This window comes from Zosterops lateralis, assembly GCF_965231275.1.
Source record: "Zosterops lateralis genome assembly, chromosome: 24".
Classification (NCBI taxonomy): domain Eukaryota; kingdom Metazoa; phylum Chordata; class Aves; order Passeriformes; family Zosteropidae; genus Zosterops; species Zosterops lateralis.
Genome location: NC_139784.1, coordinates 4160148 through 4184285, shown reverse-complemented (window position 1 = coordinate 4184285; position 24138 = coordinate 4160148). Strand labels below are relative to the sequence as shown.

Below are 24138 nucleotides of genomic sequence, written 5' to 3'. Positions count from 1 at the left end.
GAGCTGGGGGGATGCAGAGCACCCTGGGGTGAGCTGGGGGGCTGCAGAGCACCCCGGTGTGCTGAGCTGGGGGGCTGCAGAGCACCCCGGGACTGAGCTGGGGGGCTGCAGAGCACCCCGGGGGAGCTGGGGGGATGCAGAGCACCCTGGGGTGAGCTGGGGGGCTGCAGAGCACCCCGGGGGGAGCTGACTGTGCTTTGCTGGAGCAGTTGCTCTCACTGGTAGCACTGAGCCTCAGAGGAGCCGAGTTGGGATTTGGGTTTGGGTTCACAGCCTGTTGCATTTCCCACCTGGCACTGGCCAAAGGGGCCTGTTTCTTGCCGATGGGTTTGGGGGTACAGGATGTGTGGGCAACACCTCCGTGAGTGTTTGAGGCTGTGTTTGTCTGGGAAGGGCTGCTGGGAGAATTTCACATTTTTAGTCATCACTATTCAGTAAAGGCTCTGCCAACAGCAGACTTGTTATCAAAACACTTAATTCCTTTTATTTACTCTCCCGAACTGTTGGGATTGAGCAGCAGCCAGGAGCATCTTGGGCTGGGTGCAATGAGCTGGCAGAGGCAGAAGGAAGAAGAGAGGGAGGAGGAGGCACAGGAGCGCTAGGACCTGGGGCCGGGCCTCCAGCCGCTCCCCAATGCCTCCGTCAGCTTTTCCTTCGGATAAGGAATTGCCCAAGAAAAGAAAAGAAAAAAAAAAAAAAAAAAAAAAAAAAAGGAGAAAAAAAAAAAGAGAGAGAGACAGTAAGTAGTGAGAGGAGAAAAATAAATTAAAAAAGAGGAGAGTAAAAAAAGAGGAATAGAGGGGGAAGAAGAGAAATAAATAAGGAGGGGGGAAAGTAAGCTGAAAAACAAAAGAGGGATAAAGAATAACTCCTCCTCCCGCCGCGGATCGTGCCCTGCCGCGGTGTCAGCACGGCGGGGGGAGCGCGGACACGTCTACAGAAATTCCAGGAGGGGCGGGCTGAGCGGGCGGAGGGGACGGGACGGGAAAGCGAAGGCAAAGGGGCGTCCCGGGCAGGAAAGGGGCGTCCTGACCCCCCTCCCTCCCTCCTCCTTTCCCCGGCGGGCCCTTCCGCCGCCTGAGCCCAGCGCCATGGCCACGGCCGCGGGCAGCCGCTGCCTCCTCCTCCTCCTCCTCCTCCTCCTGCTGGGCGTCCTGGGGGCCCCGGCGCTGGGGGACCCCGGCCCCTTAGAAGACGTGGTGATAGACAGATACTATATTCCCAAAATCTGCCTGCGGGAGGCGCAGATGGGGGATTTCATTCGCTACCACTACAATGGGACCTTTAAAGATGGCAAAAAGTTTGACTCCAGGTATCGGCCGCGGCTCCGAGCCGGCTGCATGCGGGGGGCAGCCGCGGCGGGACCCTGCATGCCTCCCCCAGCCCCCAGCCCGCTTGCCGGGGCAGGCAGGCGGCTGTGGGGACCCCGCATGTGTCCCCCAGCCCCGGGGCAGGGGCGGCCGGGCCAGGGCAGGGAGCTGCCTGTGCCAGACAACGCCCGGCACCCCCGGCTTGGAACCGAGGGGGGCTTTTGGTGCGTGCAGGGGTGACACTGGGAGCCCTGTACACGCGTCAGCCTGAAGAGAACAGAACACCCAGCCCAGGCTGCAGCCCCTGTCTGTAGCCCCTGCCTGGGCTGCCCCACTGGGTCTCACAGAGGCTCCCAGCCCTTCAGATCCACAGAGCTGTGGGATTGCCCGTCCAGGGCACAGGAATGATTTGGCCCCAATTGGCACGCTCTGCACTCAGGAACACGTATCTACATGTGCTGCACAGGAAGGAAAATGCTTAGAGCACTTTGAGACGTGGCAGCAGCAAAACCCTTCATTATCCCAGAGCTCTGCTGGGCTCAGTGTTCCTTGGCCCCTGCATTGTCCCTGCTCTGCTCGTGCTGGCTGGGAATCAGGGTTGGAGCAGCCCCTGGTTTGCAGCACCATGAGCAGGGAGGAGAACTGGGGACACAGAAACAACTGGAGCTGTGCTGGGGCTCAGCCACAGCACCATGTAGTCATAAAAACTTTCCAGGCAGGTGTTCTTTTTGTAGTTCTAGGAAGCAAAGGGGTTCACAGTTTGATGTGTCTTATCTTTCTTGTGAGCATCAATGGGGGAGAAAGTAACTGCAGTGGGAGCCTGGGGACACTCACTGCTAAAAGAATTCTCTCCCAGGAGGACATCTGCTGCCCTAGTAGTTTATTGGAGTATTTTAAAGTTTTAAAATAAATTTGCAGTTTAAAAATGAGGCCAGGACATTGTCTTTCCTCATCAGTGTGTAAAGCTCCAATGTGCTCTGCACAAAATGATTTGGAAGCAGCAGGAAGCCCCAGAGCTGCCGGCCTCCAGCCCAGCTCAGTGGGTGAGATCTGGGGAGGGTGTGAATGGCTTCTGGGGGTGCAGGCTCAGGCTGAAGTCCTGACCAGTGCCCCCAGCTACCCTCCAGCAGCATGGGATTGAGCCCACTAGGATCCAAGTTCTCGAGCTATGGGCTCTGCCTGCAACACAGGGACTCAGGCTGTGATGGGAGACCTGCACACTGGGCAGGGGGCAGCCCTGTCCCTCTTCTCTGGCCTAGCAGCACTGGCAGCTTTGGGAGCTTCATCCTTTTTCCCACCTCTGATGGGTGTGTCCCTTTGCCCCAGCTATGACCGAGGGGCCACGGTGGCCGGTGTGGTGGGCGTTGGGCGGCTGATCACGGGCATGGACCGGGGGCTGCAGGGCATGTGCGTCAACGAGCGGCGTCACCTCATCGTGCCACCCCACCTGGGCTACGGCAGCATCGGCGTGGGTAAGGAGCCCTGGCATGGGGGGCTGAGGGAGAAAACCCCCCAGGGCTGGTGTTAGCAGGGACAGGGCTCCAGTGCCCCCCTGGCAGATGTGGCCTAATTGTGGATCCATAGCCAGGGCGAGTGGTGCTGAAGTGGGGCTTCCCTGGGAGTGAGGGGTCCTGCCCCCAGCCAGACTGTGCTGCTTTCCCAGGAGCTGGCGTGGGTCTCCAGCAGTCCTGAGTGGTGGCAGCTTCAGGGGAGTTTTCAGGGTATAGAGCCCATGGCTGGCCTGGGCTCAGTGTTCATCCCACTTAAGGTACTCTGTCCTTGTGGTGCCGCTTTAGCGGGGCTGATCCCCCCAGATGCCACCCTGTACTTTGATGTGGTCATGCTGGACATCTGGAACAAGAACGACAAGCTGCAGATCACCACCCTGTCCAAGCCCGAGCGCTGCAACCGCACGGTGGAGAACTCGGACTTTGTGCGGTACCACTACAACGGCACACTGCTGGATGGGACCCCCTTCGACTCCAGGTATGGGCCACTAGGATGCAGCCTGGCCTCAGGGCAGATCTGCAGGGTTGGGCTGCACCCTCTGCCTTGACATTGGGCCACTAGGGGTGGCTGTGACCCAGGGACACCAGGCTGAGCACACAGTCAGAGCAGCCTCACCCTGTACTCCCTCCCCGCTCCCCAGCAGGGCTGGTGCAGCTCCATGACCGCCCCAAACCAGCCTCTGGCACAGCACTGCTCTGGCTGGGGCTGCTGGTGTGGCCCCAGAGCCACCCCCACCCTCATTCTCCACCACCAGCTACAGCAAGGGCAGCACCTATGACACCTACGTGGGCACTGGGTGGCTGATCAAGGGCATGGACCAGGGGTTGCTGGGCATGTGTGCTGGGGAGAAGAGGAGCATCATCATCCCCCCATTCCTGGCTTATGGGGAGAAGGGCTACGGTGAGCCAGGCACCACCCCATCGTGCCAGCCCCTTCCCTCCCAGCTCTGACCAGAGCCCCCTGGTGTAGAAGAATCCTCCTTCATGCTGACCTGTGTCCTCTCCCAGGGACCGTGATCCCACCACAGGCATCGCTGGTGTTCAGCGTGCTGCTGGTGGATTTCCACAATCCCAAGGATGGTGTCTTTCTGGAGCACCTGGAGGTGCCAGAGTCCTGCAAGCGCCGGGCTGTGACCGGGGACTTTGTCCGCTACCACTACAATGGGACACTCATGGACGGGACACTCTTTGACTCCAGGTGTGGGAAGAAGTGGCTGTGTTGGGAGAGCCCCTGATGTCCTCTCCTGCCTCACGGCTGGCAAGGAAAGGCTGGAGAGGAGACAGTGGGCATGAAATAGACTAAAAAGGACAATATCTGTTTGTTGCATCTCTTGGAGCAAGGTTTGGTTCCTGGGGGAGCAAGAGAGGCTGGGAGAAGGGGTGTGGGTTGGGGTGTAGGGGCTGGGGGGATTGATGGTGCTGGGGCTTCTCTTGCTGCAGCTACTCTCGCAATCAGACCTACAACACCTACATTGGGAAGGGCTACATCATCCCTGGCATGGATCAGGGGCTGCAGGGGGTCTGCGTGGGAGAGCATCGCCGAGTGGTCATCCCCCCTCACCTGGCTTATGGGGAGAACGGTGCAGGTAAATCTGCAGAGGGCTCTGAGGGACGGGCACCAAAGGATGTGGGAAGAAGCAGGGAAAGGCTTCAACAGCCAGCCCTGCAGTGCTCCAGCAGCTTTTTTCACCTTTCTCTTCCAGGAGATAAAATTCCTGGCTCAGCCGTGCTCATCTTTGATGTCCACGTTATTGACTTCCACAACCCTGAGGACCCGGTGGAGATCGAGACCGTGTTCCGGCCCGAGGGCTGCAACGTCACCACCCGCGACCGGGACTTTGTCCGCTACCACTACAACTGCTCCTTGCTGGATGGCACCCAGCTCTTCTCCTCGTGCGTGCCCCGAGCATCCCCATCCTTCCTGGGGCCAGACCGAGCTGGGGGTGGGCAGGCAGTGGGACCATCCACTCTGCAACAGGCAGTGCTGGAGCATTGGCCATAGGGCAGCAGGATGGGGCAGCAGGGAGGAGGGTTCAAGAGATACAGTGAGATGGACATGGCTGTGGCATAGAGGGTGTGGAACTTCGTGGCATATCAGGATGGACAGTGTGGGATTCTTGGCCATGGTGGGATGGAAGGGTGAGGATTTCAGGGCTGCCCACTAGATCCGAGAGACTTGTCTCACCTGCACTGTTTCCTCTGTGCCTCTTGCAGCCACGACTATGAGAAGCCCCAGGAGGTAACTCTGGGGGCCAACAAGGTGATTGAGGGGCTGAACAGGGGCCTCCTGGACATGTGTGCAGGGGAAAGGCGGGTGCTCATCATCCCCCCACACCTGGGCCATGGGGAGAGTGGAGGTAAGGGAGCAGCAGCCAACGTGTGCAATGCAAACTGGGTGGTTCAGCCTTGCTGGGCTCCTGTTGGGCTCCATCACCCCTCAGCCTGCCAGGGCTGTGGGGTTCAGGGCCAGGGCTTTGCCTTGCTCCCTGTGGTGCTGGAGCCTTTGCTGTCTTTCCAGCCCGGGGGGTGCCTGGCAGCGCCGTGCTCCGCTTCGAGGTGGAGCTGATCTCCATGGAGGAGGGGGTTCCTGAGGGCTACCTCTTCATCTGGCACGGGGACCCACCGGCCAGCTTGTTTGAGCAGATGGACCTCAACAAGGACGGGGAGATCCCTGCGGATGAGGTGAGTGGGTCCCAAATGGTGGGATGCAGGAGGAGATGGGGGCACAGGGGAACCCACCCTGGGTGGCAGCACTTGAAAGGCACTGTTGTCCCTGGGCACTTGAGAGCCTGGAGAGCTGTGCAGGAAGAACACCCCAGCCAAAGCATTGCTGCTGTGTGTGGGCAATGTCCCCGAGGGCAGCCTCTGCTCCAGTCCCTGCCTGTCCTCATCATAGGCCGTGGTCTCCCTGCCCTGCCCAGAGCTGGTTGCACAGAGCCAAGCAGCATCTCTTCTCTCTTCCCTCTCCCCTCTCCAGTTCTCCACCTTCATCAAGACCCATGTGGCAGAGGGAAAAGGCCGCCTCATGCCGAGCTCTGACCCAGAGAAAGTCATTGCTGACATGTTCCAGAACCAGGACCGCAACCAGGACGGGAAGATCACACCTGATGAGCTGAAGCTCAAGTCGGACGAGGACCGGGAGAAGATTCATGAGGAGCTCTGAGGAGCAGTCCCTGATGTTCCTGGAGACAGGACTCATCCTTGCCATGTCATGGCTGGTCTCCCACCCTGGGAATCTGCCCCTGCCCCTCCCCAGTCCTGCAGGGGGCCGGGTTTTGATTTTCACCTCTCATTACCTGAGAGTATTTTGATGTGTTCTCCTGAGCAGGAAAACTCAGCCTCCAAGATGTCCCCTCCCTAAGCCCCTTCATCCTCCACCAGTGACTGCAGGTCCAGCTCAAGCCCCCTCACCTGCCTGTGCTGCCTCAGGGGCCAGGCAAGATACAGGGGGGTTCCTCCCCACTTCCACCACAGCATTTTGTAGTTTAGGGTTGGGGATTGGGTTTTTTATATAAACACTTAAAATTCTTTAGAGAAAAGAAAGGGAAGCCTTTTGTCCCAGTCCCTGCTCTGTCCCTGCTGCCATCCTCCCCGGGACAAGAGGCTGAAGGGGGCTCAGGTTCCCAGGGTGAAACCCCAATATTCTGCAGGCATCTGCCATTCCAAAAGTCTGGGTCCCCTAGAACTGTGGGACCTGGCAAACCCCTCATCAGCTGGGAGAAGGGAAACAGACCCTCATCCCCCAGCCCTCAGGGAGCAGCACTGTCCCCCTTCACACCCTCCCCACCTCTCAGCCCCCAGTGACTGAGACAAATCAGACCCATTTAGTTTCAATGCCTGAATACAGATCACAGCCTTGGAGTGCTCAGGTCCTCCTGTTGGGACCAGCACAGCTCTGGCGCCCAAAGCCTCTGCAATTTGTCCTCGACGGAGACAGAAGAAATGCAGGAGCACAGCAATGCAGAGCCAACCCCTCAAGTGGGGACTCTGCCTTGCACCAAATAAATAATTCCTCCAGGTTTCCAAGGAGCTTTACTGTGTTTGGTTACTTTGCCATGAAACCTTCCCATGTGTTTGGGTAGTGACACAGCTTTGCCAGTGCCCAGGGGGATTCTAGGCTCCAGCATTGACTGAGTCTGGCAGGAGAAACCAAAATTCCTGCCTGGAGGCCTCCACCAAAGCCAACAGAGCTCCAGCACTCAGAGATGGCTGGGGGCTCTGGTGGGATGAGGAGCTGGGGAGCAGAGGCAGCTGCCAGTGCCAGCCCAGGGAGCAGAGCAGCTCCAGCCCCTGAGTGCTGCATACAAACCACCTGTGACCCAGCTTTAGCCAATTATGTTTTTATTCCAAAACGGACTACAAATCTATTCTTCTCAAAGTCCCACATAACCAGAGGTTATACAGTAATAAAATGGTCTTTTTCTATTGCTGCTCTGAGAGTCCAGGATCATCCCAGAAATTTAGTACACAAACATGGTCAGGTAAAACATTGCTTAAAACTCAAAATTCTGCCACTGGCCCCTCCTCCCCCATTCCCACCCCTCTTCCTCTGATCCCTGGCAGACAAACTTACTTCTGGCTTTGGGCAGCAGCAACAGCCAAGCTCCAGGGCCTTCAGGGACGGCTGGAAAAAGTTCTTTTTCCACAGTAAGAGTTGTACTGGTGCAAGAGGGACGGGTGACCTGAGACACAAGGCTGGGTGATGTGATGGCCAGCAGGGCCACACCAGCCCAGCAGCTGCACTGGCACCAGAGTAAGCCCGGGAGCTTTGATGCCCACAGAAAACATGAGAGAGAGACTGTCCTCAGCCCACAGTAAACTATCTCCTTCCCACCCTCAGCTGCTGAAGCAAGTGCAGAACATCTCTGTCTGAAACATGGAATGGTTTGTCATGGCCTCAGGAGGTGGCAGGGGTGAATTCCCAGTGGGATGAAGTCTGAGTGGGATAGAGTCAGTCTGGGTGGGAAACTGCAGAGCCAGGCAGAGTTGGGGTAAAGAGAAAGGAGAAGATTCCTCCATCTCTCCTGCTCTAGGGCTGGCCGAGGGCATTGGTGAGGTCAGGATGGAGCCCAGGCAGTACCAGCAGGTCCCCTCCAGCTCTGTCCCTGCCCAGTGCCTGCTGTGTGGCTGGAGCTGGGACACTGTGTCCCCAGCTCATGTCTCAGTCAGGATGTACCGCAGAATCCCGTTCACCACGTCCAGCGTCTCGTCGCTCTCCAGAACAATGTCATAGGAATCCAGGTACTTCCCCCTCCGCTCTTCCACCTGCCAGGACCATGAACAACCAACAGATGAGAGTGAGGATGTTCCACCCACAGCCCTCACTACTGAAAAGGGGGTCAGTAACTACCCATACCATTTCTCAGACACAGCAGGAGCCCAGCAGACACCCTCAGGTCCCTCTGCACACCTCACAGGAGCTCGTACCAATCTCTTACAAGCCCAAATCACTGGGGCACAGCCCTCTGCCCCTCCCTCTGCTGGGCCCAGACCTGGCACCTGGGGAAGGCTGGTAAGGAAGCACTAAACTGCTCCTCTCACCCACCTTGTCATTGAGAAAGCCAATCTTGAGGATATTCTCCACGCTGGGAACACCATCTGCCATCGTCAGGTCACCCATGGAGTCCCCCAGCAGGATGATGTTCGTCCTTGTGCTCAGCTGCTGGAAGTACCCTGTGCCCTGCAGCACGGTGTTGTTCTTGTTGTAGGTGTGGATGAGAGGTCCCCTGAAGTGTGTGAGGACTCCCTGAGCACATGGAACAGACAGGCAGACAGCTCTTAACCCGATGGTGTCACTGCTAATCATGTCTCAGTCCTCAGTCCCAGCCCCACACCACTCCCCTCACACACTCAGCACACAGATGCAATGCAAGAACTCACATCATCATTGAAGTCCATATAGTTGGACACCACAAAGACATTGGAGTAGAAGACATTGGCCTGACGGATAATCTCTTCCAGGATATCACCAACGCCAGCAGAGAAGATGAACAGGGGGATGTTGTTCTTATGCAGCTGATCAAAGAACTCCTTGAAGCCATCCCTAGAGCAGGAGTGTCCATTGCACAGGGCTGTATTACCAGCTCCCAGCCTAGTGCCTCGTTCCCTGTGCTGGCAGCACACTCAGCCCAGCTCCTGTTCCTGCCCTCCACTTCCCAAACAGAAACACACATGTAAGCTCTGCAAACAGCACGAACTCTCTGTGGCACAAGCACTTCCATGGCCTCCCCTGTGCAGAGCCCCAGAGCTGTGGGTGCAGCAGCTGGGCGGGCACTTGTGGGAACACAGAGCACTCCAGCCTTTTTCCTGGCATCTCCTGAGCACATCAGCTGCTCAGCAGGGGCATAGGGCACAGCCTGCCTGCACACACCCACATGAGTGGGCGCTGGCAGGAACCACGTGGGAGATGTGCAACAGGTTGGACTGGTTGGGAGGATGATCAGAACAACCTGTGACAACCCCAGTCTGCCAGGACAATTCCATGCAGAAGTGGAACTTGGGCTCATGAAAAGCCATCTCCCCCCTGAGCCTGGCAGCAACCTGGCAGAGCCCAGCTCTCTGAGCCGGCCTTAGGGCCACAGCTGCCAGGTCAGCTTTAGCAGCAAGTTCTAGCACAACTTTTTTGGGCTGTGGCTGAAATCTGCTACTGAGCCAAGGGCCTGCATAAGGCTTGGCAGTTCCAGTGCAGAGTACACAGCTCTGCTGGAAGCAGGGAGCTGCATGCTGCCCCTGCAGCTTGCCCTGCAAATGGGGAGCTGTGCCCAGCACAAGCCCCTCAGCTGCTCCTTGCCAAGGCCCAAGAGAGGGGTAGTGGTTTCAGAGCAGGAAGGGAGCAGCCTGCTGCCAAGGAGTGAGCTCAGGCTCTGGCTCATGTTCTGACTCCATGAGAACACAGCCCAAGGGAGCAGGCAAGGGAGGCTGGCACTGGTTACGCTGGGGTGTGGTGGCAGCACAGAGACCTGGCTACATGGGCAGGAGAGAAGGGCTGTGGGCAGCCAAGCTGTACCTCAGCATCACATCCTCATGCCCAAACCTCAGCATCACATCCCGTGCCCGTACCTGAGCATCGCTTCTGACTCTCTGACGATCTGGGCTATGTCACCTTTGTGGATCTTCTGCTGCACCAGCAGCTCATGGGCCTTAGTCCACCTGTATTTGACATGGGAAAAGAGGAGTGACAGAGCTCCTAAGCAGAGGACCTCAGCAGTCAGAAACAACAACTAAACCTTGTGGGATTGCTGCCAAGCCCAGGGATGATTCAGCCTCATGTCCTGTAGTCCTCAGGGAAAAGAGGTTGTCAGGACAAGGTCAAGGTCACCACAAACAGCACTCACCATTCCACCATGAGGGGACGTTTCTCTTCCAGGGTCCGGTTGGGATCTATTTCAATGGGATAGTAATAGTGGAGCAGGTCTTTCAGCTGGAATGTCACACAGAGGGAAAAAGAACAAAGTGAAGAGACTAAAGAAAACTAGCATTTCAGCATTTCTGAAGTTCTCCAAAGCTCTTCCTAAACACAGCCATTTCTGAAGCTCTCCACTGCTCTTCCTAAACCTGGAACTCCCAGCAGCTTGGCTGGCCCCTACCTCGCTCCTAATGCTGAAGGTACAGACAACCCTACCCTTCTTCTTCTTCTTATCAAACTGAAACACTCACAGCTGCACATGCAAATTCGACTTCCCTTTTTAACTTCTCCTTTGTCACTACTGGCTGAAATGCAGCCTGGACACTTTCTCACTCCATCCTGGCAGCCACCACAGCTGGGAGAGCTGCCACACCAGCCAGTGTGACCTCCTGATGATGGGTGACAGGTACAACAATCACTGAGCCAAGAGACAGTGTGCCTTACAACACAGCACCCACCTTCTTCTTGCCATCCTCGCTGATAACACGGCTGGTATCAAGGATATCTGTAAAGAAAATAAAACGCCAATGACGTAGCACAGAATCATAAACAGATTTTTTTACAGCAACTTCCCTGCATCTCAGTGCTGGCTCTTCCCAGTACAAGCTGTGGTGACACTGTGATCCTGTGCAGTGCAAGGGTCAAGCAAGGTGCAAGGGTAACAAGCACAGGCTCACTGTGAGTCCCAACACAGTGGCCCCCACTCTGAGCCCACAGCAGGCCCCAATAAGAGGGCCTGGCTTGGCCAGACAACAGCCTTGGTGCCCGTGGGCAGGGGGATGAAGGCAGCCAGCCCAGGAGCTGGCTCCTGGCTCCGGCAGTGGGCAGCTGGCACCAGGGAATGAGGCCCAGACCTGCACTGGGGAGGACAGGATGGAGCAGCCAGGCTTGGCACAGGGGGGCATAGGGGATGACAGGAACCACATCAAATACAAACACAGAAACCAACCAGAACCAGTGACAGTAAAAACGGCTTCCACTCACTGTGAGATGTGGGGCAGCGCCTGCCATTGCAACCAAACCTGCTCAGCGTCATGTCAAAGTCAGAAATGACCTGGAAAAGGGGAGAAAACCAAACCCGTGCGTGACCCAGTGCACTCTGCAGCGGCCAGAGCGAGCCCAAGGCGCTGCACCAGCAGTCTCCAGGGGGCACAGCGACGACGTGGCCGCTCCCAGCAGCCGTGGGGCCGATGGTGTCCTCACCCTCCCACCCCGGAGCTCTTATCGGCCCCGAGAGGCTTCACCCCGCCGGGGCGGAGCAGGGCTTGGGGACGGGCGCACAGTTACAGCTTCAGAACTGGGAGCCGAAAGGTCCGTCCGGGAGGAGCCTCCAGCCCCGAGCTCCCCGTCCCCTGGGGGTTCTCCTCTCCAGCCGCACCCCTGGCCGCAGGTGCCTCCTCGGGGGGCTGGGAGAAGCCGGGCCGAGGAAGGGACAGCTGAGAGAAGGACAGAGCACGGTACCTGCAGTTTGGCCACCCCCTGCTCCCGGAGCGCCTGGATGATCCCCCGCACACGCTCGGGCTGCCGGATCCGGACCGTGCCTTTCTGCAGCTCGGGCACCTGCGGGCACAGACCCCGCTCGCTGCCGCCTCGGTCCCCACAGGCTCCAGCCCGCTCTATCCCCCCGCCCCCGGCCCGCAGCCCCGCTCACCATCTCGCCCGCTCGGCTCCGCTCGCTCCGGGCCGCGCAGCCGCGGGGCGGGACCGGGACCGGGGCGGGACCGGAACGGGGCGGGGGGCCCGGGGCTCCGGGCGGGGCTCCGGGGGCGTTCCGTGGTTACTGCGGCCGGAGAATCCTCGAATCCTCCCGCGCCCCGCCCCGCGCCTGCCGCAGCTCCGGCCGGGGCTTGCGTTTCCCTTGAGACCAGCCGGGAAGGCGAAAGATAAAAAAAAAAAAAAAAAAAAAAAAAAAAAAGAAGTGGTGTTGTTTTGTTTTGTTTTGTTTTGTTTTGTTTTTTAATAAAAAGGTCACCGGCCTTTTCGTGCCCGCAGGGCTCCCGCCCGGCACCGAACACTCCGCAGCCCCGGGAGCACCGGGGACACTGAGTCAGGGAACACGGGCGGGGGAGAAACCCTCAAAGAAGAATCCCCCAGCATCGCCAAAGCCACCTTTAACCGATGTCCCCAAGTGCCACATCCACAAGACTTTTAAAACCCTCCAGAGATGAGGATCCACCACTCCTGCCCTCGGCAGCCTGTGCCAGGGCTGGACAACCCATTCGGGCAAAAAAAATTCCTGGCTTTACCAATATATAACCTAAACCTCCACTGACAAAGCAGCAGGGACAGTGTGTGTGACAGCACTTACATGAGCTGGACTCAGCTTCCTCCTGGGCGAGGTGGCACAAGACCCTTCAGCAGTGGTTCATACCCACATTTGGGGGCTGCTACACCCCAGTGAAATATCACTGAAGGGTTGCCAGGGGATCAATCACACGGCTGGTTTTGCTCCAAGCAACCATCAACACGGTGCAGGTCTGGGACCCCGTATAACCCAGGCTGCAGGGAAGCAAAGGCTGGGGGCAACCACAGAATGCTGGGCCTGGGTCACCCCTGCATCTCTGTGATGTCATTATGGGGCACAATCCAGAACCAGCCAGGGGGCTCAGTGCTGGATGTTTGGGGACAACACCAGAGTGCTCCACACACCTCAGCAAGGTCCACTGCCTCTGGCTCCAACGTGAGGGATAACTTGAGACCTACCAAATATTTATCCTCCAACATGGAGAGGAAGATAAGTGATAGGAAATGCAGCATCTCCAATGAACTCCGCCTGGAAGGGAAATTCTGTGATGTGATCATCAGTGTAGATGGGGTGGAATTCAAGGCTCACAAGCTCATCCTTTCTTGCTGCAGTATCTACTTCAGGTCAGTAGTTGAAACACAGGGGGATGGGGGCAAAGAGTATTCCCTAATTGAGGTCACCCTGCCTCAGCACTTCTCCAGGACTTCCACCTGCCCTGAACCTCTTATCAAGTGATTTCCCATAGTCCTCACACCTCCCTGAACACCAGGATTAACCCACATTTCAATGGCTTTTGGCAGTGGTGTCGGAGGAGCCCCAGACACAGTGCAGGGCTGGAGCCTGGCCAGCCTGGCCTTGCTGCCATGGTGCAGCTTTGCCTTCCCCACACCCTGTGACTCTGGGGTTCAAGACCAAGTGTTGGTGCTGCACCTGGGTGGAGGCAACCCCACCCCAGTATCAGTCCAGGCTGGGGGATGAACTGATTGACAGCAGCCCTGGGGAGAAGGACTTGGGGTGCTGGTGGGTGAGAGGCTGAACATGCTCTGGCTGTGTGCACTGGCCATTGTCCTGGGCTCATCCCCACAGCGTGGGCAGCTGGCAATGGGGGGGATTTTTTGCTCCTCTGCTCCTCTCAGGAAGCACCCTGCCCAGCTGCCTCCAGCTCTGGTATGCTGGTCTCCTTTTCTAAACAACCAGCAAGTAAAATATTAATCAATAAACAATGGGGCCTACCAGTGCCAAAACTCATGCCCTAGAGGCAGGGGGAGCACAGGGGATCCAGGGGCAGGGTTTAATGCAGCAACATCATGTTTTCAGGACTCTGTTTACCAACTGGGACAGCGCAGACAAGATGGTCTATCAAATCCCTGGCATTTCACCTGAAATGATGGGTCTCATCATCAATTACGCCTACACCGGGACAGTACCAATCACAGAGGACAACGTTGAGAGTTTGCTGGCTGCAGCAGATCAGTTCAATGTCATGGGCATCGTCAGCCTGTGCTGTGAGTTCCTCAGTTCCAGGCTATGCTTTGAGAATTGCATTGGCATTTGCAGACTCACTGACTATTACTACTGCCCCGACCTGCGTGCTGCTGCCTGCGTGTACATCCTGCATCACTTTGAGGAGGTGTCCCAGGTGTCCGAGGAGTTCCTAGACCTTTCTGCCGAGGAGCTGGCACACATCATTGAGAAGGATGAGCTTAACGTGCGGCGAGAAGAAGCCGTGTTTGAGGCTGTGCTGAGGTGGATCGCTCACGACCCGCAGAACAGGAGGCAGCACATCGCCTGCTTGCTCAGCAAGGTGAGTGCAGTGCTCGCTTTGGAGCTGTCCCCACAGGCTACCAAGGGTGAAACCATCAGTATTAGTACTCCAACCTCCTCCTTGCATGTTTCAGGTTCGACTGGCACTCCTACAATCCGACTACTTCATGAACAACGTGAAAGCTCACGAGTACGTAAAAGACAACACTAGCTGCAAAGATCTCATCATCAGTGCCCTGTCCGAAATCTATGACCTGAACTCCTACGGCCAGAGTTCCTCTGTCAATGCCAACCCACTCACCCGGCCGCGCCTGCCCTACGCCATCCTCTTTGCCATCGGGGGCTGGAGCGGGGGTGGCGCCACCAGCGCCATCGAGACCTACGACGGCCGCACTGACAAGTGGCTGAACATCCCCTGGGAGCAAGAGAGCCCCGTTGCCTATCATGGCTCAGCTTATTTGAAAGGCCACGTCTACGTTATCGGTGGATTCGATGGCACAGATTATTTCAACATCGTCAAACGGTTTGATCCACTCCAGAAGACATGGCAGCAGGTAGCGCCCATGCACTCACGGCGCTGCTATGTCAGCGTCACCGTTGTGGACAACTTCATCTATGCCATGGGAGGGTTTGATGGGTACATGCGGCTCAACACAGCAGAGCGGTATGACCCAGACACCAACCAGTGGACCCTGATCACCCCCATGCATGAGCAGAGGAGTGACGCCAGTGCGACCACGCTGAATGGAAAGGTAAATTAACCCCAACTAAGAGCAGTTGGGGTTGCTGCATGAAGAAAGTTCACATAAACCCTCACTAAATTTGTAACACTTAAATTCATAACAATTCATTAAGTCCTGGAGCTACAGATATAAAGCAGCCTGCCTGGTGTGGCAGAGATGTGACCAGGGGTACAAAAACTCTGCCAGAGTTCCTGTCCACCTGGTGCCCCACAGCTCTTTTCCTGGCCATAGGTGCAATACCAGGCATGTCAGCTTCATGCAGCTTGGAAAATCAAAGAGTCAGAATCTTGCTGGCATCAACTCTTTGCACTGCTGCTACTTCAAACCCAGGATGACAAGACTATCTCCCTTCTAAAACAGAACGCCCCAAAAATCCTGCTACGCCATTCATTTTCTCTTCAACGTGTTTCCTCATCAAGGGTCTAACCACCCCATTCATAGTTTCCCACCTCTCCTGTCCCCAGGTTTACATCTGTGGTGGGTTTGATGGCGATCAGTGCCTCAGCTCAGCTGAAGTGTTCAACCCCACCACAAGCCAGTGGTCCCTGATTGCCCCAATGAGCAGCAGGAGAAGCGGAGTTGGGGTGATGGCGTACGGGAACCAGGTGTACGCGGTAAGGGCCAGCACCACCCAGCACTTTGGCTGGCTGCAGTTCCCAGACCCCCAGGGTGCCCATGTGTTTACATGAGGTTTAGGGAAGTGTAGAGCCAGAACAGTTGATGCACTTCTTGAGAATGTTATCACCCATCACAGGCTTTAGAGTATGATAATGGTGTTTGGCAATGTTTAAGCAGCTGCAGCACAGAATGTAATTTCTGCCACTGCCAACAGCATCAGCAGCACAGAGCAGGGGCTTGGGCCTGTTCATCCGTTGTTTGAGCTCCTTATGGACAGCATCCAACCTCTGGAGACCTGTCAAAATTGACAGGTGCATAAAGTGCTTTGGAAAGCTCCTCAGAGAGCAGGGAACAATACAGCAAGAGCCATGTTCGGAGGTCTCGTGCTCTCCGCCATGCACAGACTGCAGCCAGGGAGGCGGAAGCAATTCCCATCTCACTGTGGGTGCCAGGATCCAGCTGAGGAAAGGGCCCTCTCAAGCTCTTGTCCCTTTGGCCTTCACAGGTTGGAGGGTTTGATGGGAACAGCCGGCTCCAGAGTGTGGAAGCGTACAACCCCATCGCCAACGCCTGGCATGCCGTGCCCTCCATGCTAAACCCACGCAGCAACTTTGGCATTGAGGTGATGGACGGCCTGTTGTTCGTGGTCGGGGGCTTCAATGGGTTCAGCACCACCGTTGCCACCGAGTGCTACGAGGAGGACACCAATGAGTGGTATGACGCCCACAGCATGGGCATCACCCGCAGTGCCGTCAGCTGCTGCGTGGTGCCAGGACTCTCCAATGTCATGGAATACATCGCCAGGCAACACTACTACCAGCACAGCTCCTCCATGGACATCTTGTTCACCAATTCAACTCGGAGCTCACCGTTATAAATAGTTCCCCTTAACTAGGAGTGTTGTGATCAGCCATCACTGGATGCTTGTGTAAATAGTCCTGCATATCTAATAAAGTCTTCTGAGCATCCCAGCATTGGATGCCTGTGTAAATAGTTCTCTTCAGGTAATAAAGTCTCCATGGCAGCAAGGGAGTATGTTCTCTTGTTCTAAAATAGAAACAATTGTAACAGGCCAAAAGGATCATTAGGATTTCAAATTTTCACTCAACAGCACTACCCAACGTGAGTATCAGCCGCACTGTATTTATCAACTTCAAAAATCAAAAGCACAACAGAATGCTAGAGAAATAAAAGGTTTATTTTCTTTAATTCACCTCTTACAATAAACTTTAGTACAGTATATTTAAGGTCAAGAACAGGACAGCAGGATCTGTTTCAAAGGATCTATGACATACACGACTTTACCTCACAGGTAAGGACAGGAATGCTGCTCTCCAGGACACTGCTGTCCCTCTTTTAATATGCCAGGAGAGCAGAGCTGCTGCAACCCACAGTGACATGGACCCACGAGGAGAATCTGACTATTAATGGTCATCAAACAGCTCGTTAGTTCCACACTCTACATTCATATTAGTAACAGGGTTAGATCCTCAAGAGCACCTGTTTTATCATATTCCACCCAGGACTCCAGCCACAAACCACTTTCTTTATGCTTGCATTTCAAACCCCATTGGATGTTAAAACATTCTGTTACAAGGCTGCATTAAGAATAACATAAAAAGTTCTAACTCCTTGGGAATGGGTTTGTTGCCAACCACTGTGGTATTCCATAACACCCAAGATGGGCCAAGAGTTTGGATTTTAGTATTTACTGTAATGGAGAGAAATGCCATTGTAATAGTCAAGCAGAATGTGGAGTACAGTTGTTCATGGCATGTGTAACATTGGGCTGTTTGCTTCATCTCTGGAGTGGTCTCCCACTATGTGCAAGGGAGTCATTAAAAACCCACACAATCCCTGGCTACTAATGGAGTATCCAGGTATTATAAAATATTATGTACACATATGGCCCCTGGGAGTTACTAAAGTGACTGCCAGCACCCAGCAGGTGCCATTGGTACTTTGAGCAAAAAGCCAGGACATGACATGTGTGTTTGGTGGCAGGTATCAGGACAGGTGTGGAGGTGTGATTGTCCTAAGGAGGAGGAAAACTCCCCACAATGTCCTTTTTTCCCTCAGTGAGGCCAGCCTTCTCACCCTTACTGAACACACACTGGGATCCTGCTGACTGCTGACCAGCCTCTAGAAACACATGGCAAGAATTGCCAGGCTTTTGTTTATGGGATCATTTGATAAACACCCAGCAAGCTATGGTGGTCAAAGGCATGTGGAATTGTGATAGATTCACAGGCTTGTGGGCTAAACTTGTGCCAGCCACAGCCATGAATGCAATTCTCCCAACACCTCATGTGATGCAAATTTGACCTATCAGTCACAAACCACATCAGTGCCACTGGTCCCTTGCGACTCAAGGCTAAAAAAACCCAGCTGCTTAAAACTATCCCAGAACTGGCAGAGCAAACATTAAGAGCAGCCTGTGCTGCTGCCAGGCCCCCCCAGCCCGGAGCACATGGAGGGACAGCACGGCACACACTGCATGCGGCTGGCACACATGGGTTACCTGTCCAGGGATGGGGCTGGGCTCACTCTGCCTCTGGGTGGAGTGTTTTTAGTAAATGCCACGCTTGTCCGTCAGCCCAAAGTCCTCCTGGGAAGTGCAATAGCAATTTTGCTTAGAAAAAGCAACACTGCAAGGTCTGTTTTCGCCTCTATTGCACAGTGCCATGCATTAAATATTCAGCTCCTGTTCCAACTGAAAGAACCATGTCAGTGTTTCTCCCTACAAATTGTCTGTATTTGATGATAGACTACAAGAGAGCTTGGAGAGAGCTGTGGTGGTGACCTACCACTCTCCAACTGCCTATTAAATGCCTCCAGCTGGTCCAGCAGGGTGGAGGACATGAACTCCTTTGGTGCAAAGTCTGGGCAAGTATTTTAAAATCAGCTCCCACAGACTGCTGTTACATCAATGGATTCAGCACTGGAGGCATTTGCACTTTACCACAAACTGCTGCAGGAGCAGCAATTCTACACCTAATCTGTAGTGGTGTGGGTTTGGTTTTATCAGTTTTATGTATGTATTTGTTCCTTGTATTAAGTTCATTTTAATAAGTTATAATGGTTTGCCCCATGCACCCATGTTCCACCCTCATTGGTTTCATCCCAACCCCAGTTATGTCAGTCAGAAGTTATCCAGCCCCTGGGTCTTATCTGTCACTTTGGGGTCTCTCCCAAAAGTCTGGAAAGTTCCAGGAAAAACCCCAAGTGATTGGACAAGACTTCAGCTGTCTCCCCACCTGAGTTATTAATTTGTTACTATGTATGTCACTTATCCAGAGAGCCATGCCCCGTTGGCCCCTGATTTGTCCCCAGTTAGACCCATCCCTGAGTTCCTCCCCCCAATAAAAGGTGTTGCATTTGGGGGTTCAAGAAGATTTTTTTCCCTCGCTTTTCCCCCCGCTGCTTCTGCTGAGGGGTGTCTGCTGGGGCAGACACCCTGATGAATAAAGCCAGCAGTTAACCCAGAACAGTCTCCTCTTTTTTCCTGCTGTCGTTGCTTCACTCCTTCATGCAAGACAAGAACTCACAGGGGTCGGTGAGGTTCACCCTGCTACCGAGCCGTACCCTCATACTGTCGAGGTGTCAGGGCTGGCCGAGGCAGAGAAAGACACCTCAACACTAATCCAGCCAGACCTGCAAGAGTTCATGAGGCAGACTCTATGGATCAACCACCAGCTTACGAGCCTGCAGCAGCTACTTGGGAACATTAACCTGCAAACATCACCTTAAACTCACCTATTTCCTCTTGCATAAAGCCAGTAGCATAGACTTCACCTGCACCAACAACCAAACAGGCAAAGAAAACACAACATGGTTACCAGAGAGGAGTAAACTGAGACAAACTCTTCAGAATTTCAAGTTTGGTAGTTTTTTTTTTAACTAAGGCTGGAGACTCTCTCACAAACAGACAAGTTGTTGATAACAAAGTGGCCCAGGAGCCACAAAGTGGAGCATTAGGAGACGTACACATCAGAAAAACCTTTACACACTGAGTGGTGGAAAGACTTACCCCACGTTTCAGATATGATCTGGGCTGCCTGTTGAACTGGAAAAGGAGAATGAGCAGCTCAGGAAGCAAAACAATTAAGACCAAAACAAACCCCAAACTGGCTAAAAGTTCTTTGCAAAGAAGTCACCCACATCAAAACCACCAGCAAATCATCAATGACCCAAGAACACTAATGCGTTTTCCAGAAAGGTTTGTCTACACAGATTTTTTAATAGCCAGGTTACTCCTCCCATTCCCTTCCCTAAGATCCTGAGTTAGACTGCATGGAAAAAACCTGGAACATTCAAAAGAAGGGAAGGATGGGGAGAAAAGGAGGTAGGAAGTATGCACTGAAACAGTTGGTAAATAAAAGGGTCCTGGAACTTCTTGGACTGGGGAGGAGGAGTGCTCAGTGGGACAGGTAACTGAGAGGCAGGGATACTCCAAAGGGACTATCCCATGTGCTGTTCCCTGGGAGTGCAGCAGGAAGCAATCCAGAGCCAACCAGGGGCACTTGCATGTACAGCCACCTCAGAATGCCAAAAGGTGTTTAAATGAGCTTAAATCTCACCCCCACAGCAAGTGGGGAGATTGAGATACTTGGAGACTCTGGAAGCCCAGCTCTCTCCCCTGCAGAAGGACATGTGCCAGCTTGGTACAGAGCTGCAGCACAGCTGCTGGGGGCCCTTGAGACAGCACAGGAGGGCAAAGGCTTCTGATTGTCAGAGACGGGCTGGGAACACTAGGGGCTCTTCCATCGCTTTTCTCTACAATTAAAACATGTGCAACATTTGAGAAAAGACCTACGAGTAGCTCAGGTTGCACTGTATTCCCGGGAAATAATCCCACTCTCACTGATCCACTCGGACTGAACTGAACAACCAGAGTGGGTGGGTGGCTCATTGCTGGTTGTCACTCCTTCGCTCAGGCTGTTGACCCAAGTTCTCAAGCCTGAGTCAGAGACAGACTCAAACCTGCAAATACACCTAAAAAAAAATTCACTGCCTCAAGCTCTTTTAGCCAAGTGTCTTGTGTCCAGCCAATCATCCACTTATAAACAAACTCTGCAGCCTCTCTATAACAGACAAATACAAAATATTTAATACACATAGAAACATCCTGAAGTAATTTCATAAAGGAAGATTGTGCTTTTGTTTCATACAGAACTATTGCACTTGCCTCCAGCTTGGGAAAGCCAAGTACACCAACAGCAATCCTGTGAAGTTTAGTCACTGAGGAGAGAATCAAAGGAATGTCAAGAGATAAGTGCAAATGAAACAGGTGCTTTCAAGCACACACAAATGTAACCACTAAATTATTAAAAGACATAACTTTGATGTTCCAAGTAGAACTGTTAGAGACAAACTCTACAGAAACCCTTGGAACGAAAGATCTGAGGAGAGAAGTAACAGGCTTAATGTTCCCAGAGACATTTCACAGCCCGATACAGGCTACAGCTTTTCCCTGGGCATCATTAAGGAATACTGTTGGATTCATGGAGTGTCTCAATTCCCACCCACCCTCAACTTCTGAGCTTCTGAATTTTCAGCACACAACAGATGCTGGTTTTATACGTCAGATCCAATCCACACCCTCATGTCTTATAAAGACACATCAAGCCTAACAAACGGGTTTATTTCCTAGGCTCATCAGGAGTGACACTGCAGACACTAGCACTCGATCTGGGAGCGTGGCATCCTCCGTAAGCTCAGGGAGTATCGGTGTATCTCCTGCATCTGCCTTTCCTGCATTTGCCTTATTCTATCTTGTTGCCACATGAGATTTTGTGGCATGGGGTACCTCTGTGTTCCCTGCAGGCACCTGAAGGGGATTCTCACGTGGCAGGCAGTGGCTCTGCAGCGGGGCTGTGGCATTGGGGGCAGCAGCATCCAGCGCCTCCGCTCCGCACAGTAGCGATAGGCCTCCTTCCTGTACTGCTTGTCAATGTCATCGCTGTTCTTCCACCCCCCAATGATAAACACATCATCTTTGTAGTAACAAATAGCTGCTCCTTCAATGCTCAAGACCTCAGGGGGCAAGGATTCCAGGATTTCATCCGAGGCCCTGTTGGAGATCTTTCCCTTGGCCTCCTCATTGTCTATGGGGTAACTCTTGGGGCAGCACGATGCCGTGTGGTAGAAGTTGGTGTTGGCAACAGACATCTGGAAAGAGCAGTAGTTGTCGATGAGGGGTAGGGACTCCACGTCCTGCCACTGCCTGGTTTCAGCATCGTATCTGACAATAACAGCCCTCAGCCCGTCCTCGCTGTCACTGTCAACCGGGGTGCGGGCAGCCAGATACACGAACCGGTCCTCCACGGAGACAGCCTTGACATCCCGAAGGATCTTTGGTGCCGACTCCAGGTTCAGCCATTTGTCCTGCTCAGGACTATAAATGGCCACATCTTTAAAGCCTGGACTGAAATTGCCGTGTCCACCAATACTGTACAAGTTGCCTTTCACTTCAGTAAGGCCAAAGGAATGCTTCCTGGTGATTAGGTTTGAAACCTGCTCCCAGATATTTCTGTTTGGATTGTACCTCTCCACAGTCTTGGCAAAGCCCGGTTCCATGGAGCCAGCCACGTACACGTAGGACTCTGTCACGGCCACGGCGTGCCCGTCCAGGTGGTTGTGGATGTGAGGCAGGTTGACCCACCTGTCCTCGTCGATGAAGTAGCCCACACACTCGCTCAGGTAGTCGCCGCCCTCGGACACGCCGCCGATGACCATGATGACGTCCATGTTCTGGCCGAAGCGCGGCAGCAGCGAGGCAGGACAGGCAGAATGCTGCAGGTTCCCAGACTGCAGGTTCTCAGAGCGCAGGGCATGGCTCTCCACGGCCTCGGACACCAGCTTCACACAGGCCTCGCTGCTCAACACCAGCTGCTCGGATTTGATGTGGCGAGTCAGGTATGTGGGCTTCATCTGAGACAATCTGAGCAGCTTAAAGAGGTCTTCAAAGTACCTCTCTCTTTCCTCAGGATTTTTCTGAACCCACTTCAAAACAGTCTCAAAGAGGATTTCTTCAGAGTCTACCGTGATTTCCGAGTCTGAGAGCCAGTCCCGGACTAGGTGAAATGGCAAAGTGTAGAACTCCTCATCTTGGATGACTTTGTGGAAGTTTCTCCTGATCATATCCTGTGCTTTGAGGGCCAGCTGATTCAGGGAATACATGTGGGCCAAGCTGTGAACTGCCACACAGTTGGAGAGGTTCAGTTTCTTCTTCAGAAACTCTCCACAGAAGTCCTTCAACCGGGTCAGCAGAAACCTGCAGGACAAACAAGGCAGTTAGACATCCCTGGAGTTGTTCAAGGCCAGGCTGGATGGAGCAACCTGGGAGAGAGGAAGGTATCCCTGCCCATGACAGGAGGTGGAACCAGATGAACTTCTCAGGTCCCTTCCAACCCCCAGCAGTCTGTGATGCTGTGATGCCGCGGCCCGGGCCCCGCCAGCCGCCGCCCCGGCCGCACTTACCTGTCCGCCATCTCCAGCACCTCATGGACGTTGCCGGGGCTCACGCGGATGGTGCCGGTGTACATGAAACCGATAACGGCCTCCACCGTCTCGGGGTCGGGGCCGCCCTCCGAGCTCCACTTCTGCAGCTCCACCCGGCCCGAGCGCGACTCCGCGAACCCCCCCGAGAGCAGCGGCGTGAAGTACTCGGTGGCGGCGGCCAGGACGGACCGGTGCGCCCGGTACTCGCGAGCCATGCCCGCGCCGCCGAAAGCCAGCGTGATGTCGCAGTACAGGCCGTGGCGGCGCTGCTCGTTCTGCCGCCAGGCCAGGTCGGAGCAGTGCGCCGGGCACTCGAACTCCTCCGCATCAGCCTCCCCGCCCGCCGCGCCGCCGCGCGGGCCCCCGCGTTCCGCCTCGGGCGCCGGCGGGCCGGGACCGGGGCCGAGGCTGGGGCCGGGCTGTGGCTGCGGACCGGCCACTGCCGCCGCCATCTTGTCCGGCATGGCGGGCGGGCGCGCGGCGGTGCCGCCTGGCGGGGAGAGCGCGCCTCTGCAGGGCAACGCCGCGAGGGGAGCGGGGCCAGGACAGCGCCTGCAGCCCGCCGAGAGCCCGCGTCCCCTCAGCCCGGCACCGCCCGGACCCCGCGTCCCCTCAGCCCGGCACCGCCCGGACCCCGCGTCCCCTCAGCCCGGCACCGCCCGGACCCCGCGTCCCCTCAGCCCGGCACCGCCCGGACCCCGCGTCCCCTCAGCTCATCACCGCACGGACCCCGCGTCCCCTCAGCCCGGCACCGCACGGACCTCGCGTCCCCTCAGCCCGGCACCGCCCGGACCTCGCGTCCCCTCAGCCCGGCACTTGGCGAGATCCCGCCTCCCCTTAACTCGGGACCCCCCATGGATCCCCATCCCCTCAGTCCAGGAGCCCCCGGGACGCCGCATCGCCTCACCCCGGACCCTTCAGGATTTCCCACTATCCCCGTCCCCGCAGGCCGGGACAGCCCCCGCTCTCCGTCCCCTCAGCCCGGAGCCCCCGGGACCCCCCGCCCGCTCGGGTTCCCCGCCGTGGGTTCGCCCCGGCGCTC

The 24138-nt window shown here is 55.3% G+C and overlaps 4 protein-coding genes across 4 annotated transcripts; 2 read left to right on the top strand and 2 right to left on the bottom strand.

The window, feature by feature from the left end:
- Positions 1–339: 339 nt before the first annotated feature.
- Positions 340–6813, top strand: FKBP10 (FKBP prolyl isomerase 10). Its single transcript, XM_083877480.1, has 10 exons — positions 340–1312; positions 2637–2782; positions 3107–3296; positions 3574–3719; positions 3827–4016; positions 4259–4404; positions 4522–4711; positions 5033–5175; positions 5337–5500; positions 5796–6813. Exons 1-10 carry the CDS (start codon positions 1092–1094, stop codon positions 5979–5981), a joined length of 1722 nt encoding a protein of 573 aa, XP_083733606.1. The 5' UTR covers positions 340–1091; the 3' UTR covers positions 5982–6813.
- Positions 6814–7152: 339 nt separating this feature from the next.
- Positions 7153–12238, bottom strand: NT5C3B (5'-nucleotidase, cytosolic IIIB). Its single transcript, XM_083877399.1, has 9 exons — positions 11875–12238; positions 11685–11783; positions 11208–11277; positions 10682–10728; positions 10153–10238; positions 9878–9967; positions 8699–8861; positions 8364–8564; positions 7153–8083 (listed from the first exon to the last, which is right to left on the bottom strand). The coding sequence occupies exons 1-9, from the start codon at positions 11875–11877 to the stop codon at positions 7973–7975; spliced, it is 870 nt and encodes a 289-aa protein (XP_083733525.1). The 5' UTR covers positions 11878–12238; the 3' UTR covers positions 7153–7972.
- A 752-nt stretch (positions 12239–12990) lies between these two features.
- Positions 12991–16470, top strand: KLHL10 (kelch like family member 10; the record flags this gene model as incomplete). The annotated part of the gene is made up of 5 exons (XM_083877802.1): positions 12991–13091; positions 13786–14272; positions 14367–14984; positions 15440–15589; positions 16099–16470. Exons 2-5 carry the CDS (start codon positions 13820–13822, stop codon positions 16468–16470), a joined length of 1593 nt encoding a protein of 530 aa, XP_083733928.1. The 5' UTR covers positions 12991–13091; positions 13786–13819.
- Positions 16471–16772: 302 nt separating this feature from the next.
- Positions 16773–23560, bottom strand: KLHL11 (kelch like family member 11; the record flags this gene model as incomplete). The annotated part of the gene is made up of 2 exons (XM_083877623.1): positions 16773–22869; positions 23076–23560. 2 exons carry the CDS (start codon positions 23558–23560, stop codon positions 21273–21275), a joined length of 2082 nt encoding a protein of 693 aa, XP_083733749.1. The 3' UTR covers positions 16773–21272.
- Positions 23561–24138: the final 578 nt, after the last annotated feature.

Bases quoted from the DNA above. Each gene is read 5' to 3' on its own strand.
- NT5C3B (XM_083877399.1), bottom strand. The intron at 11,278-11,684 runs GTACCGTGCTCT...CCCCTTTTCCAG, and splicing joins AGGGGGTGGCCAAACTGCAG to GTCATTTCTGACTTTGACAT. The intron at 9,968-10,152 runs GTGAGTGCTGTT...TGTCAAATACAG, and splicing joins CGTCCCCTCATGGTGGAATG to GTGGACTAAGGCCCATGAGC.
- FKBP10 (XM_083877480.1), top strand. From the start codon at position 1,092: ATGGCCACGGCCGCGGGCAGCCGCTGCCTCCTCCTCCTCCTCCTCCTC. The intron at 1,313-2,636 runs GTATCGGCCGCG...CCTTTGCCCCAG, and splicing joins GGCAAAAAGTTTGACTCCAG to CTATGACCGAGGGGCCACGG. The intron at 2,783-3,106 runs GTAAGGAGCCCT...GTGCCGCTTTAG, and splicing joins CTACGGCAGCATCGGCGTGG to CGGGGCTGATCCCCCCAGAT.